Source organism: Scomber scombrus, chromosome 10 (genome assembly GCF_963691925.1).
Source record: "Scomber scombrus chromosome 10, fScoSco1.1, whole genome shotgun sequence".
Lineage (NCBI taxonomy): Eukaryota > Metazoa > Chordata > Actinopteri > Scombriformes > Scombridae > Scomber > Scomber scombrus.
In genome coordinates this window covers 22,723,156-22,739,985 of record NC_084979.1, presented here as the reverse complement: position 1 = coordinate 22,739,985, position 16,830 = coordinate 22,723,156, and the positions used below count along the sequence as shown (strand labels likewise).

Genomic DNA, 16,830 nt, shown 5'->3' with positions numbered 1-16,830 from the left:
TTTGCCTAGTAAACCCTACTGAACTTACATGACATTTATCTGATGTCACAAGCTGCCAAAAAATCTGATGTCAGGTTATGACAAATGTCCTATGTCATCTGATGTATGTTTGCCAGCCAACAAACTTATGAGACACCATAAGTCAACTTGTCATAGTCTGAGTGGTGTAGTTGGTGTGATCCCTCATGACAACAGTAATGTACTGCACTGACAGATTGGTGTACGCCTGTGATGGTTTTTCACTGTAGGGTAGCTGGAGTGCCCTGTGATCTACGGAGGTCCTGTGTGAGGTGTCTGTGGAGACCCCTGATAGGGTAGCGGTTGAGACGGCGGCAGCCACGCTCCAGCGCTGGGAGGACGACTGGGCTCTCCGCTACCTGACTGATCCAACTCAGCACTGTCGCAGTCAGAGTCATCGCACAGCGCCCGACTCTGAAAAAAAGGGAGTGAGTGGGAAGACATGAGTGTTTTCGGAGTAAGAAAAATGACAAACTGACACATGCAGTCATGCGTGAAGCTGCTTTACCTCATTAGGATTCTGCCCGTTGTCCAGCTGAGCTTTGGCCTGGCCCATGACTCCGTCTCTCTCTGACAGGCCATCGGAAGCCTGCACAGGATCCGTGTTGTCCGCCGGGATCTCGGACCCCTGAGAGAGGAGGTCATCGCTGCGGTCGTCCAACCTGTCGTCTGTGTTGGTGCTGACCACATCAGGGGTGCCGCTGTGGGAGTGGTCAGTAGTGTGGCCCTCCTCACCGTCTGACACGGACAGGTTCTCTGAGCTGAAGGTCGACACCGACTGGCACTTGGTGATGCTGGTCGGACGTCTGAAGAGATAGAAAACAACAGGTTTTTAGATGAATTGCAAAAGAATGACGCTAATTCAAAATTATTTAGTTCTGTAAATAAATCAGCAACTTGTCAGCGAGGGAAAATGGCTTGAGGGAATTTTCCAGTGACGAAGGACAGCAACTCACCGTCTCCGTGGTAACTCAACCTCACTGTCAACTTCACCCTCCTCCTCTTCTGATGACACTCCACGCCTCTGTAGTCAAAGACAGGGAAAATGCACAAGCGAAAATGATCAAAGTACTCACAGGAAATTACTGAGGAACATGAACACATCCATCCGGCACTCTACCTGTTTGCGTGTGATAGCTGCCCTGTACAGAATGGCTGAAGGTGTGAGGTGCTGACTCCCGATTCCCCCTGATGCCCCCCGGGGTATCCTCACAGCACCGGCTCCCTCCTCTTTGTCTTCCCCATCATGGGGCAGACGTGGGGATCCCAGAGACCCCCGCCCTGCTGCTGCCCCCCTTCCGCACGGTGAGTCTGGGCTGCTGGAGAATGGGAATGATGCAGCATCCTCACTGGGAGTGTCACTGCGGGGAGGAGTTTCTGTGAGATCATCCAGACCGGCTGCCCCTCCTTCTGATCCCCCTAAACCTGCAGAGGCACTGAGGCTCCCCCCTCTCTCTAGCCCGCCCACAGAAGGCTCCCCTTTTCCCTGGCCTTCGGCCTCCAGCGTGGTGCAGATGAGGTCAGGGCTGGAGGAGGACAGCTGCCTCTGCTGCTGCTCATGGCTGAGGCCCCGCAGGGCTGCAGACGGCTCCAGCAGCTGCTTGGAGGTGTTAGTGGTTGAACTGTTAGCCTGGGCCGTTGTGTCCCTATTGGGTGACGACTGATTTGCCTTAAGTCCAGCCAGGTCCCCACTGCTGCCCTTACCAGGCTTGCGATGGCGGGTCTTTACCCTCCGAGACCGACTAGGAGAGGTGGAGCTCCTGTTGGGGCAGGCTGGGATAGTGACTTGCATTACGGAGGAATCCATTTTGGGAATGATTACCTCAGACTTCAGGATGTCTGGCCTGAAAGAGGGGGAGGGATTCGTCAACAGCTATAATCCACAAGCTTGATATAAAGAGCAACAAATTTTTATGAAAAAAACTAAACAAGACAAAACACTGAAATGAGGTATCGCACCTTTTTCCCGAAGGCAGTTTCTGTGGGACATTTCTCTTCTTGATGAGTTTGTCCATGGAGTTAGAAGAGCTGCTCTGTCTGGAGCTGTGGTGCTTAAACAAGCCGGGATACTTCTTATCTAAAGACTGCTCTCTCCTGGGGGAAAAATACCAAATGACACCAAAATGCACGAGGAATGTTAATATTATACAAATATATACCTCAAAATCCAAAATGTGTCCATGGATTTATTCATACCTCTGCAACTCTTTCTCTTTGAGTTCCAGCTGCAGCATGACAGCGCTGAGCTCCATGTAAAGGTTGTTAGCCCTCTCCAGTTTCCTCTCATAGTGTTCACGGATGTCCAAAGCATGCCTGAAAAGAAAAGAGGCTGCAGATGTCATTGTGCATCCGCATGAGAGAATCCAAATGCTCTACAATAGACGTGCACTCAAGGCACTTATTTTCATGCACAAGAGGCGGACAAAGGAGCGACATCGAGAAATGGGACAGGGCGAAAGTAGTCTCATACGTGTACACTGACGTAACAAAAGTACCATCATGTAGAAGTTGCAACTAATCTGGTGCAGTGTGAAAACCTGCTGCAAGAGAAGAGATACCATGAAACTATGCATGTAAGATCTAAGAGTAAAAAACAAACCTGAGCTCCTCTCTACGTCGGTTGATCAGTTCCTCGTCGAGTCGGTGGATACAAGTGCCCTCCGATTTAATCTTCTCAAAGTGCTGTTTCACCTCTTCTCGCCATTCAGCCTGATGAGAGCACATTTCTGTTAACCAGCTGCGTCCACCCGGAGCTGAAATTATAACTAGCTCTCTAATCAGTTGTTTGATTACTGTTCAAGCATGTGTGGGTGCATTTGTTTACATCCATGTCTGTTTATTTAAATGTATTGTGTGTCTTTTGTTGCATCTACAGATATTCTTCTCCCATTTGTTATTCACACAGGGAATCAAAGGAGCAATCACACCTGAGACTTGAAGTACGTCTCCTGCGGAGTGGACAGCACGTCAGCTGACGCTATATCCAGATGAAGAAGGATCTGGCGGAAAGACGGCCTATTCCTGGGCTTACAGTTCCTGCAAATCCAAGATGGGAAAGACAACTGTGTACATTTACACTGAAATCAATAAAGTCCTTAAGACAAACAGACAAACACCTGCCCATGCATGCCACTCATACTGCTCATTTTCTGCCACTCGTGTCTTTTTCTGTCTTCATTCCAACTGTCCGTCTCCATGAATTGCTCACCAGCACTGTCTGAGGAGGATCTTGAATCCATCAGGGCAGCTCTCAGGTATGGGCAGCTGAAGACTGTTGTTCCCCACACCCCAGATGATGGCAGATGAGTCCACATCTTTATAAGGGATCTCTCCCGTTAGCATCTCCCACAGCACAACTCCAAACGACCTTAAAGGTATGTTAAGCTTCATTTTATTCAGATAGTCTAATTTGGATCAAGACTGTTTTAATGCAAGAGACTTGAGAACAAATTACATACATACAACATCACATAGATCTGTCATCATAGCACTTCACTATGTATATACTTAAATCCCTCAGAGGAATTTTGTCTTTGAAATATTGAAATCACAACCATTAACTCACAATACTGAGCCATTATCTGCACTTCTACTGTTGTGCAGTACATTAAAGATAATTACTGAACTGCTGCACTTAGTCAAGAAAAAAAACTGTGTTGATGTCTATATATCTGCTAGAAGAAAATTGGAATATTTATCGGACTTACCAGATGTCCACCTTTTCTGACACTGGCTCATTGCGTATGACTTCAGGGGCCATCCAGGCTACGGTGCCAGCAAATGACATTTTGGTGCTCTTGTCACTGAGCTCCTTCGAGGTGCCAAAGTCAGAGATCTTTACCAGGTCATCATGTGTGATCAGCATGCTGCAAAAGTGAGATTAAAACCCTAATTTTCTCGATCCGTAAAATGTCGATTTTACATGTTAACATCTTCATAAATCTTTCTACATTCGGGCAACCTGTGTTGAGCCCGTTGACTTACTTGGGGGATTTGAGGTCTCGGTGGATGATTTTGTGGAGGTGTAGGTAGTTCATGCCGCCCGCAATGCCCATGGACCAGTCAACCAGGAGGGAGGGGGTGATTTTACGGCCCGCCCTCAACACCTCATACAGCTGGCCTTGAGCACAGTATTCCATCAAGATACAGTAACAAGGAGCCTGCGTGCACACACCCCTAGAAGGAAGCAAGGCGGTCAGATAACAGCAGTTGTGAACAGAAAAGGAAAGTGCTATATCAAAGCCAGATTTATGCATAAAATAAGTGGTATATTGATACGTGGCCCTGTGAGATATACTATCAATGGCCTCCTCACTTGAAAGTGATGATGTTGGGGTGCTTGAGTTTGCGGAGGTGTTTGATCTCAGTCTCTTTGATGTCCCGAACTTTCTTTACAGCCACGTCTTCTCCGTGGAACTTGCCGAGGAAAACGGCCCCCTGTGCCCCGCTGCCCACCCACTGCAGGTCCGAGATCTCCTCAAAGGGAACCTCCCAGGACTCTAAACGCAGACCAACAAGACGAAAAAACAAAACTCCATGAATACACGTTACTCAAAATGTACACGGGCATTGAAACAAAAACTTTTCTTCTATGCAGCAAGCATAAGTAAACAAGAGCATCCTTAGAGGAATTACTTATGTTATGTCCATCCCACATTGCAAAGTTTCCAAATGTCAATGTGCACTCTTGCCAGTTTGAAAAAGGAGGAGTCAGGGGATTTACTAAGCAAATGTTAGGTCAATGCTACACATTAGAATGAGCTGGCAGGACACAATTCCATCATACAGAGTGCCTTCCATGTTCAAACAAATGGTATATTGACAACTTATCCACTGGACCAATACATTTCTATCAGGCTGCACAGAGATAAGTGAAAAATTGAGGGGAAACACAAAAATCTGCTCATCGTCTAATCAGTGTGTCATCTGTCATACTAACACGACTCAAATGACTGAGAGAGCGTGGTCACTAAAGAGAGATGAGCTGGGCAGAATAAAGGAGACAGGCAGATCAATTCTTCATGAGGTCCGCTGAAGTGTCGAGCTCTCTGGAGAGCTGCTGCAGTGGAGGCAGATGCTCGTGACGCTTCCCCTGGCCAGCTGTGAAAACTCACTGTAGCTGAAGACTGAATAAGCAGGCCTGACGGACTCATAAACAAAGTCACACTGCTGGTAGAACATGGTGGCAGTCAGAGAGAAATTAAATAAGGTTCCAGTGGGGGAAGTACCTAAGTTAATCAAGTACTGTAGGTTTATTTGAGTTAATTATACATTTTCTGCCACTTAATTCCCCTCCACAATATTTTAGAGGGATAAATTGCAATTTTTACCTAACTGCATATATCTGAAAACCACAGTTACTATTAAGATTAAGATTTTACATAAAAGAAAACATATTAAATGTACAAAATACAATATATCGTTGAATATTAAACCAAGGATTCCCTACCTTCTTGGCTTGTGACCTCTTACAAAGATGAGGTTAGTTGGGGCCTGTGGTCATGTTTCAGATGTCTATTAATAAATCCACCAAAGTGACACATCCTCTCTTAACTTCTCAAATGGTTTTATTTAAATAATTGGGACCCAAAGAGGTCACATTATCCAATATTTCACAAAGAAAGCCCCAAAAAAAGAATACAAATCAATGTAGTAGATTTTTGTTATTCCTTTTTCCTTACAACATTAATCATCTCATGGCCACTCAGATTTATCTTGTGACCCTTTGAAGGGGGCCTGATGCCTAGGTTAGGAACCTCTGGACTAAACTACCTGACTGTATACAAAGTAGTTAAAGTAACTCCACCTTGAGCAGGTGCAGAGTAAAATGCTGGTTATGCACTGATGCATAATATAATAATGTCAGATATACTGTAATGATAAATCACAGGTTTGATTTTCTGCTTATCATCATCTGCTTTTTGTACTTTTTGCTGATAATACTTCTGTACTTTAAATGTAGGATTTTACTTGTAATGTAGTATTTATACATTATTGTATTTGTTCAAGGCTTATGAGGTTTAAGCTTCAGTGCAGCTCTGTGGTTTCTATATCTCATATTTCTCATGTTTAACTCACAAACTACTCAGAGTTTTTTGTTCTATGTCATTGAAATATCTTCACATACCTTCATGGCTATGTTTGTGTTCAGTGGAGTAGGCTTTTCCAATCATCGTCCAGACTGGTTTTAGGCAGCCAAACAGTCCCTCCAAAAAACCTCCACTTCCTGATTGTAGCCGAATGTTCTCCGACTGGCTCCGAACAGCGCCAGCCTCTGGACTGTGCCCCGCCTCGGCCCCGCCGCCACATTGGCAGGCCTCATGTTCATGTAGTTTTAGCACGCTGTTGTCAAAGTGGGCTGAGGGTCCATCACTGGGTGTGGGGCTGCTGCCGCCTGGCGCCACCTGTCCACCGGTGTCAATGGACAGCACGTTTCGGAGGACACACTGTGTGGGGGTCAGGTCCGTTTCGGGGGTGCAGGCAGGGGTGTCTCCATCGAGTCTTCGATAGGGGGGCTCTGAGATGGGGGTACTGAAGCCTGACAGGGAGGGGGAAGGGGCACGGGGCTCATGGATACAGGTCCCACTCATCAGGGGTTTCCCCAACACAGCAGGTTAGGGTGGATGGAGGATGGAAAGATGAGAAATAAACCTAAAGGGGAAGATTTATGATAACAAATACATTAGAATGATCTATAACTCATTAAAAAAGATACTTCATCAGCTTAAACAAGATAAAAACAAGTCAAGATTAATTTCAGCACTAGACAGCTCCATTTTACTGATGGAGCTGTCCAGTGCTGAAATAACAACAACCTTGACATCTAGTATGTCTTGTGAATTTTAAAGAAATTACCAGAGTTTGGACAAACTTTTCTTTAATTCAAGTAATGCAAAACACCAAAACAGAAGAACGGTGCTGTGAGTTGGGCAATCTGCCAGTTCTCCAGCATAACCACTCATCTCCAAAACCAAATCCTGTCTGAATAGTGCAGTGAAACCTCCTCTCTGTGAATGGGGAGACCAGCCTGCCCAGTGGAGCCATCAACCAGAGTGGAAATGGGCTTTATGAATGAATCTACCAAAGGAGCTTGTCAGTCCTAAACCCTGACTGTCACCTGTTCTTTAACTGTCCCTCTGAGGAGCATCAGCGCCTGATATGATCAGAGCAAAGCTACACAGCAGCTCTCATATGCGGCTCGTCATGCATCAAGTGAAGAGCATTGTGTGTGCATCTGAGGAATATGACGAATTGCATAACCATTCTGGTGTGAATGTGTACGTACGTACGTAAGTGCGTGCGTGTGTGCGTGCATGTGTGTGTGAAACAGAGAGAGAGAGAGGGAGAGAGAGAGGGAGAGAGGGACCACATGTACCCAATTCACATATCCTACACCAGCTCCATGTCTTGTACTGCACCACTGCATGAGAAGAGCCACGGCGACTGAGCGAAATGGGAGCGTGAAAAAACGGGCAATAAACAACCACCGGGCCTGTGCGAAGGAACAGTGCACACACACGCACACAAACACACACACGCACATACACACTCACACACACACACGCAGGAAGATCAATCTTTAAATAACCGAGGATGTGATGATGACACTCAGCAGCATCATAGCCGACGTGCATGAATTGCAAGCCCGTTGCCTACTATGGTCCATGCCAAGTGAAACTGCCGCAGCGTCTGTACATTTACTCAATGTTGGCATCAACACATATAATTGGGAATGTGGGCTTTCTCGCTGCACAAATATGATTTTCTAGCATTCATCGACGATGAATCGTCTCTTGGCAGCATCAGTCCGTTGGTGCAGTGTGAGCGGCGTGAACGCTACGGCACCGAGCATCATCCTGTAAACGTCCTGTGATACCAGATTTCTTATTCAATCGGCATTTAACCGGATAGTGTGACATTCCCATACCTTTCTGCCTGGTTGATGTCGCGTTGTCAAGTGAAGGGGTGGGCTCGGCTTTCTATTTGTCGGTGATGAAGTGCAAATCGTTCTTTCTCTTCGGTCCGTGCTGTCTCTTGTGCCTCCAGTCCCTAAATCTACAAGTTTCACGTTACTGGGATGGATCCCAGCGGGCAAATTGTGTTATCAATAACCGGGGACCCATACAACGTGAGGCGCGCTGGGTTTTGGGGGGAGGGAGCTGTCTCCTTCCCAGTGCTGAATTGACGTCACGGAAATGCGAGGTGTGCCGAAAGGGGGCGCTACTCCGCCCCCTGCACAGCACAGACACACACAGGCGAAACTAGGCTATGAGTTTTCCATCATGTCCATTCCCACAATGTGTCATTATGGGCCTCTTTCTTATCCGGTGATTTCTATGTTTGAGCTGTATTTCAGCCTGAGCGGTCCAAAATCAAAACCCACGTCTGTCAGTATCCACCCTGCCGCTGCTGCTGCTGCTGATGTGTCCTTGAGCAAGACATCCTGCATCCTCACTGGCTCCAGGAATGCTGCTGCACAGCTGACCATGGCAAGGCTAAGCTTTATATATGTGGCACTTATCAAACACACAGGCAATTCAAAGTGCTTTACATACGGTGAAGAGAAGCATGATGCAACTGCACCTAAATAACTGTAAACTATAGACGATTAAAAAAACAACATTTAAATCAAAAATAGATATAAGACAAAAACAAAAATTTCAAAAAATGAAATAAAAATAGTGTAAAATAATGTAGATCAGAACTACAGCTATAGGGTAACTGCAGTGAAGTAATAACGTGTATAGATAGATAGATAGATAGATAGATAGATAGATAGATAGATAGATAGATAGATAGATAGATAGATAGATAGATAGATAGATAGATAGATAGATACAATAACACAATAATAATAAATAAATAAATATTGATAAATGAAAAGGCAGACAAAAAACTAATAAAAAGCAGATTAAGACAAATAAATGTAACTAAGACATTAACAGATAATATTAAATGATACACCAAGGACAAGACGTGATAAATTAGCCACTGTAACAACTAAATGGAGACTCTACGTGAATGTACAGAAGACAAATGCAAAAAAGGAAATTAAAGTGCAGTAAAGAAATTCAATCAATCAAAGATGCAGGAGAACAGCATGTACTCGCTCTTCTCCGCCTCCCTGATGAGAAGAGAGAGACAACATCATTATAAGATATAAACAAACATATTTACTTATATACATACACACTTTACATCATTCATATAAAACAAATGGCATTGATAAAAACTACTACTACTACTATCTTATCTCAACTCAGATGCTTGTTTAGTCTTATAATGTGGTTAATAACACAATATTGTAATATGAAAATATGAAAATAAATAATTCAATTTCTGATATATGTTTCATTTCAGGTATCTGAACTTTTCTATTACAGATAAACTTTTCTTTTGTCTTTTTAATAAGCATTTTCTCTTATTCTCTCTTATTTTACTTGTATATTTATTTATTTATGTACTTACTTATTCTATTAAAGTTATCTAAACATTTTTATCATCCTTATTTTCTCTTTGCATGCATTGGTTTCAATGTTTGTCTTTCAATTTGTTCTTCATATTCCTTTTCTTTATGTTGTCACTTGTTCTTGTCTTATTATCAGCTTGTCAATCTACTGTAAAGCACTTTGAACTACACTAGCCTGTATGAAAGGTGCTACATAAATAAAATTTGATTTATTGATTTGTTAATTGAAATTCCTATTAGTTTCAGTCTGATTGCAGTGTCGCACTGTGACCTGAAGAGGGCAGTCCATCAGCTCTGTGCAGGTTGTGCTAAGCAGTCCGCACAGTTTGTCCCTGTGGCTCGCCGTAGCTCACACGGCGGGACTCACTTTAAAAAGGAAACCATAAGTGTCAAAACAGCTTAGCATGCAACTTTATCTCTGCTGTGTGGACACGTAGCACCGGATAATTGACAACACTACATCAGGACACACTACAAGGTAACTACCACGACATGTATAAAACGACAGTAAAGAGCAGCTGTTGGCAAAACCGAGCCGACATTAAAGTAGTCAAATAGTTAGAGCCAGCTAGCTTCCGTTAGCCTCTGTTAGCCTTTTTTTTACACTAGGATGGCGAAGTCACGAGCCAAACAGCCACATTAGGGCAGGCCATGACTTCGCCATCCTAGGATAAAATGTATCCCTAGCCGTCAGTGTTAGTGTCTCACTGGTTCTAATTGATGGTGTGTTTTCAGGGTCGTGTAGCAGAGCTTCACCGGGTTAAAGATGTGCTCTCTGGCTCTGTTTCCCCCTCCGCTGCCCTCCGGACAGACCACCCTGTGTGAGTCCAACAACCAGCTGCTGTCAGGATTCAACACCGAGGACCGACTGAAACAGGTCAGAATCATAGGATAGGTATGTTAGTGAGTCGTAGTTAAATCCAGAGGTGGAAGAAGTGCTCAGATTAAGAAATAAAGTAAAAGTACCAATACATCAATGTACAAATACTGCATTAGTAGCAGATGTATTAAGACAACACTCTATCTGTAATGGGTTTTTTCCCACAAGTACATACATTAAGTAAAAGTACATACGTATTATAAGCAGCAAAATGTAGTTAAAGTATTGCAGTAAAAGTAGTGGTTTGTTCTCTCTGACTTATATATTATTATATATGACATTATTAGATTATTAATACAGAAGTATAAGTGTCAGGGCAGCATGATACTGTTGTTTCAATTACTTTATATACAGTTAGATAGTTTAGTCCAGTGGTTTACAACCTAAGGGTCGGGCCCCTCCAAAGGGTCACCAAATTAATCTGAGGGGTCATGAGATGATTAATGGGAGAGGAAAGAAGAAGGGGGAAAAACAGTTTTGATATACAAATCTGTATTCAGTTTTTGGTCTTTTTCTCTAATCTTTGATTTTTGCTGAAATATTGGATCATTTGAACATTTATTGAAATGGCACCACCATGTGAGAAGTTAAGAGGGAAAAATCACTATTTGGTGGAGCTGTTAACAACTCAAAGACATCTGAAATGTGACCCCGACTGCACACTGCTTTTTGTAAGACGTCCAAAGCCTTTAACAATGTGTTTTATTTAAAAAACTTATGTTGTCCATTGTGTCAAATCTTCATCTGAGAAGTAACAAAAGCTGTCAAATAAATGTAGTGGAGTAGAAAGTGCCATATTTCCCTCTGAAACGTAGTTGAGTCGAAGTATAATCTAGCATCAAATGAAAATACTCAAGTAGAGTAAAAGTACCTCAAAATGGTCAAAAATTAGTAAATGTACTTAGTTACTCTCTACCACTTGTTAATTGTGTCTGTTAATGTGTTTTCTGCAGGACTCGAGTCCTCTGAGTCTGTATTTTCCCCGAGAGTCCCTGAAGCTCCACAGTCGCACAGAAAGCAGCAGCAAGGCAGCTTTCCTGGACCACTCTGAAACACTGTGGATGAGGAGTGCAGCAGCATGGTAACGCACACATACACACACACGCACATACGCACACACACAGAGACTTGGTGTGGGAAGTTCAGCATACAGCGACACATGCAATATCACTTTTAAACAAATAACACAGGATTTTATGGCTGATATTGATATTTCTGATAAGAATCCATTGAAAGAATATTTAATAAACTGTGACCAACATCTCTAATGAGTGGGACATTTTACAGCTGAAAAATGAACTTGTCAATGTTCTCTAGTGGGCAAACAATGTGGCGACACTGTTTTGAAAGTACTTCAAACAAATCTTTCTCTCTGTTCCAGGCGTGATGGTGGTTTCAAAGGACTCCTCAACGAAATTACCAACTCACATACAGAAGGTATGTGAGTATCTTCTGTTGTGTTTTAACATAATTTAATATAAATATAATTAATATATCCAGTAATGTTCATATGCAGTAACTCTCCTCTGTGTGTCTCTTGCAGTTCCTAAATGGCTGTCAGTGAGTTCTGGTTGTACCCTGGCGTTACTCAGAAGGTTTTCATCCTTTCATGGCTCCCTGTTTCCTCATCTCACAGTAAGTTTTGTCCGCTGGTTAAATGTCATGATGATGACAATACGCTTTATTATATGCTGTTTGTTTGCTGTGGTTTGTTAAAATGTGTAACACCTGTTTGTCTTTTGTTTCACAGTTGAGTTGTGAGGACATGATTGCTGAATTTTCACAAGTGCTGAACTGGTGAGTGGCAAACTGATATTATGTGGTTTATTTATTTTATAATTCATTAAATTAATTATTGTAGTTTGCTCTCAGTCAACCAACAATATCAACAACAGGCTGATCTTATTTAGAGAGAGCTGCAAATCTTGTTTTGTCAATTAACGGAAAAATTAATCAGCAAATATTATTTCAAGCACACATTTCATAGATTTGATGGTTGAAGTATCAACTATTATGAAAATCTATTTGTTTTTAATGTCCTGTATTAAAGTTCACTTTTGGCTCTATGTTTTCCAATTTTATGGAAAGTGATGGGAATAGTAATCTACAAGGACAACAATCACTGTTAGTGAAACTGGGGGATCTTTGTATATATATTTAATGTTTTAAAGCAGTGGCTTGAAACTGTATTTCTAATACAAATTGACAAAATTGTAGGGAACAATTAATTGATCATCAGTGATCTTTCTCTGTTTCACCAGGTCTGACTGTGTGGTGCGAGCATTTGCCTGGCATCCTCATACAGATAAATTTGCTGTGGCACTACTAGACGACTCCATCAAGATCTACAACCCCAAAAGGTACCGAGACCAAACTCAGAAGAAGCTGCTGTCAGTTTATGGGATAAAGTCAATGCTGCTCATCCTAAAGTGCTTTTTGCTTTCTTTGCAAATGATCCTACCATTAATGAGACTTTAACCTGTGAGCACAAATTTTACACAAGATCAGACACCGTCCATTAAAAAAGTTAAGATAATGGGACATATGTTAAAGCACTACAGTACACGATTATGTTGCAAAGAGAGAGAGAGTATACTGGAGGATACTGTATACAAAATGTATTAAGCTGTTTTGATTCTGAGACTGTATGAAGAAGCCTTGAGAGAACCGACCTTTCACTATTCATGATAACAAAATATCAGTGTCAGTCTGTTGAAGTACTTTAATCTCACAGTGAACCTGTTCAAGATGAGCTACAAACACACAAATTCTGACGTTAGCCTCATAGAGAGTTTTATTCCTTGGCTTCTCAGTCACTCTGTCTCCTCTTGTACTCTTGTTTTAGCGCCACAACTCCCACGCTGAAGCACCGTCTGCAGAAGAGTGTCGTAGCAGTGCAGTGGAAGCCGCTGTGTGCGTCTGCTCTGGCCGTTGCTTGTCAGAACTGCCTGTTGATCTGGCATGTGGACCCCTGCTCACTGTCAACCAGGTGTGTATACTTTGATACTGTTGCACTGCACTGTTGCTTCTTGTGTTTTCTTCATTATATATGTTTATTCTTCTTCTTCTTCTCGACCCATGCAGGCCTTCATCTGGTTGTGCACAAGTTCTGTCCCTTCCCGGTCACTCTCCAGTCGCTTCCATCGCCTGGTCGCCAAATGGATCTCTCCTGGTGTCGGCCTCGCCTGTGGACACAGCAATGATTGTATGAGGCTGCTGCTTCATCTGAAATTCTGAAATGACTACATTTCTGTGGTTGTTGTTAAAATATTTTCCTCCTTTTGCCGTCGATGTATCTTGCAGGTGTGGGATGTAGCTGCAGAAAGCTGCGTGGAGCTTCAGCGTGTTGGAGGTGGAGGGGTCACCTTCCTGTCCTGGTCCCCTGACGGCAGCCATCTCCTGGCTTCTACACCATCTGCCCTGTTCAGGTTAGAAACAGTACTTTGCATGGCTATTGAGAGATTAGAGCTTCACAAGAGTTTCCAATCAGTGTAATCTAAATTATAGTGCTGCAATTGCACATTTTAAGTGAGAGATATGTAAAGCTGCTGTTGAATATGTGTGAAATTTTCTTTCATGATAAGTGTGTGGACCTGAGTCACAGCCACTTGCTGTATTATAATAGAGGCCCACTCACCTTTCATGAATATTTATGAACATGTAAGGGATTAGTGGCATAGTCTGGAGTTTAGCAGGTATTATGAGATAATAAGTGGACAGGAAGTGGAGCGTTTACATGTGAATAAGTACATTTTATTTTTTTTCTTCAGGGTTTGGGAGACCAGGATGTGGACCTGTGAACGTTGGCCATGTTTGAAAGGGCGCTGCCAGGTGAAAACTTACCACCACATATCAAAGTCACCCTCCATTGAGGAAGTAAAAAAATGTTTTACATCATAGATTTATGAAGTAATTATGAATTTGTTCATTCGTTTTGGTTAGTCTGGCTGTTGGAGTCCAGATGGGAGTCGACTTCTCTTCACTGTGCAGGGGGAGCCCGTTATCTACAGTCTGACCTTCACTGAAACACCAGGTTAACTCTCTATTTATTACAGTATCAAACACAATCAGGTATTTTAGATGACTATAAAAAGTAAAAAATGAGTGCCATGTTGAGAAATAATCATCCTCTCTGATGTCATTGTTATTCGGCAGGTGTAACCACATGCACATCAAAAGGGCCGCAGGCGGCAGCAGTGGTGGCCGACCTATCAGAGACAACCTTTAACACACCAGATGGAGACATCATGTAAGAGCTCAGGACTGAATAGCTAATTGGCCATCATTTTGTCTTACTACAACAAATACGGTGATAAATAAAGCTTCTAAAAAGGCCCACAGAGGAACAGAAAGACAGTTTGAGGCACTGTGCTTAAATCAGCAGTATTCCATTTTGCTGCTACTTATACTAAGCTCAGTGCTTTCAAAATGTTTACATCCTTCCTTTTTTTAAATGTTAAATGTTAAATATAAAATATGTGACTCTGGATGTTTTAGTGTCACTCAGACCTGTCTAATTTGTTTCCCAGTGTTGGTGGAGAGATCCAGTCTTTAGCCTGGGACCCGAGAGGAGAGAGGCTTGCAGTGCTTCTTAAAGGTCTTCCTCATTTTTCTTCTATTGACTCTCATTAACTATATCAGTATTATATTGATTTTATTTTTTAGGATAAGTTTTAATATCTCATCTTGTCCAATATTTATATTTTATATTCTGATTTTTTAGGTGATCCACAAGCAGCAGCCAGACCTCCAATGATAGCCGTGTTCAAGACAAGAACCAAACCCATCTTTGAGCTTTTGCCATGGTTTGTACTTTTATATGTGTGGTTGTATTTCATATTTATGTGCTTTAGTTCGGTGCAAAATTACTGCATTCCCAGGATAGTACTGGATAGTACTGCACTTATTATCTTTTCTTTTCTTATCTTTTTCTCTTTAGTGGTTTTGTTCAAGGGGAGCCTGGCGCAGAGCCAAGACTGATGCAGTTCCACCCAAACTTCCAGCACGGAGCTCTGCTCACTGTGGTCAGTCTGAAAATACATTCCTGTTTTTTTTAAATATTCTGTTCATTTGTTTTTATAGATAATGTGCTGATAACTCACATATCATAATAAGTGATGTCTCTCTCCTTTCTCAGTGTTGGTCTAATGGAAGAATTACCCATGTGCCTTTCTACTTCCTGAGTGCCGGCATCCCCCATTTTGGCCTCGATGGCAGTCCATCACTGCAGCGCCCTCAAGAAAGACCTGCTGACTACGCCAATCAGTCGCTCTTTACAGAGTTGATTTCTTGACCGGCCCTCACCCATCATCACACGCTCACAAATACTTTTTGTTATTATGGATTGTTAATAAATGTGTAGAAAGTTCTTGCTGTTTGTTCTGATTTGTTGAGCATTTGTACGAAATAGACGACATTGTGAGGTAATGTTGAAAGGTGGAGATGGTGCTTCAGAGCTAAACTTACTTCTTTTAGTTAAAGTTAAATGTGATCTAGTTTATTTATTCCGGTCTTAAACAAGAATTTTTTTGTAGGTTTTAGGTGTTATCACAAGCAGAATAACTGTGACCGACAGGGTGAAAGGATATTTTTATCTACCTGTGTGTGAGATATTAAGCAGTATGTTTGGATAGCTGATGATAAACTATATTTTAAATAAGACTATGTCACTGTGAAGACTTAAGTCAAGCTTTTATTACTCAGGACAGACCGGAAAGGAAGTGTGCCACAGTACAGACAAGTAGTGATGTAGCTGTTTAAATGCTTCATTACTCTATAAAATACTGAATTCCAGTCAACAAAATGTTCTTTATTTATGCCCATTAATTCAGACAAACAAGAGCTGAGGATGCGCAGCCCCACCCTGAAACCGGAGAACCAATACAGTACTTTTGTTCTTTTGTTATCAGACTCTTTTGAGTGAAAATACACGCATGCATCACAGTCTTAAGCTTTCACACTCACTCATACACACAGTACGCACTCACAGTCGAAGTAACTGACCTCAAGAAATACAAGTGTACCAAAAAAAAACATTGAAGCACACATGAATGGTTCTGTTGAAAGAAGAAATACATCCCCACGCCATTTCTGTTTTTATTCAAAACTCAATTAAAAATCAACTTCATTCTTAATTCGGTTTTCCTTTTATTTCCAATTTACATCAATTAGAAGTGTAACAAAATAAAAACAAAAATGATCATGATCATAATAAAATTAATTAAAAAAATGTACACGCCCTCACACACACAGAGACAACCCACCCTGGTTGTTTTAGAGTGACCGTCCTCTTGAGTCCCGCATTCAGCTTTGGGGTTTGGACTCTAAGAGGAGGCCTCCAAGTAGCCCCTGTCTCCCCTGTCTTACCCGACTGCACCCCTCCTCCAGGGTGGAGTGTGAGTGTGTTGTGTGAGGCTAGTGGGAATTAAGGGTGGGGGGCGTATGGTGAAATTAAAGAACTCAT

The 16,830-nt window shown here is 42.4% G+C and overlaps 2 protein-coding genes across 2 annotated transcripts; one reads left to right on the top strand and one right to left on the bottom strand.

Moving 5' to 3' along the window:
• Window positions 1-270: 270 nt before the first annotated feature.
• Window positions 271-6,608, bottom strand: map3k12 (mitogen-activated protein kinase kinase kinase 12). The gene is made up of 13 exons (XM_062427532.1): window positions 6,146-6,608; window positions 4,334-4,517; window positions 4,003-4,194; window positions 3,726-3,884; window positions 3,227-3,385; window positions 2,946-3,054; window positions 2,618-2,727; window positions 2,215-2,331; window positions 1,978-2,112; window positions 1,139-1,862; window positions 975-1,042; window positions 527-824; window positions 271-432 (listed from the first exon to the last, which is right to left on the bottom strand). The coding sequence occupies exons 1-13, from the start codon at window positions 6,606-6,608 to the stop codon at window positions 271-273; spliced, it is 2,880 nt and encodes a 959-aa protein (XP_062283516.1).
• Window positions 6,609-9,840: 3,232 nt separating this feature from the next.
• Window positions 9,841-15,735, top strand: aaas (achalasia, adrenocortical insufficiency, alacrimia). The gene is made up of 17 exons (XM_062427447.1): window positions 9,841-9,965; window positions 10,223-10,364; window positions 11,321-11,448; window positions 11,749-11,804; window positions 11,911-12,002; window positions 12,118-12,164; window positions 12,629-12,727; window positions 13,213-13,356; window positions 13,452-13,572; window positions 13,671-13,795; window positions 14,138-14,198; window positions 14,310-14,400; window positions 14,523-14,616; window positions 14,897-14,964; window positions 15,091-15,172; window positions 15,307-15,391; window positions 15,505-15,735. The coding sequence occupies exons 2-17, from the start codon at window positions 10,254-10,256 to the stop codon at window positions 15,658-15,660; spliced, it is 1,560 nt and encodes a 519-aa protein (XP_062283431.1). The 5' UTR covers window positions 9,841-9,965; window positions 10,223-10,253; the 3' UTR covers window positions 15,661-15,735.
• The last annotated feature ends 1,095 nt before the right edge of the window (window positions 15,736-16,830 follow it).

Excerpts from the sequence above, each read along its gene's own strand:
- map3k12 (XM_062427532.1), bottom strand. The coding sequence starts at position 6,608 with ATGAGTGGGACCTGTATCCATGAGCCCCGTGCCCCTTCCCCCTCCCTG. Across the intron at positions 2,113-2,214 it reads AAAGAGAAAGAGTTGCAGAG|GAGAGAGCAGTCTTTAGATA; the intron begins GTATGAATAAAT and ends TTTTTCCCCCAG. Across the intron at positions 1,043-1,138 it reads CAGCTATCACACGCAAACAG|AGGCGTGGAGTGTCATCAGA; the intron begins GTAGAGTGCCGG and ends CTTTGACTACAG.
- aaas (XM_062427447.1), top strand. The coding sequence starts at position 10,254 with ATGTGCTCTCTGGCTCTGTTTCCCCCTCCGCTGCCCTCCGGACAGACC. Across the intron at positions 13,796-14,137 it reads ACACCATCTGCCCTGTTCAG|GGTTTGGGAGACCAGGATGT; the intron begins GTTAGAAACAGT and ends TTTTTTCTTCAG. Across the intron at positions 14,965-15,090 it reads GCTTGCAGTGCTTCTTAAAG|GTGATCCACAAGCAGCAGCC; the intron begins GTCTTCCTCATT and ends CTGATTTTTTAG.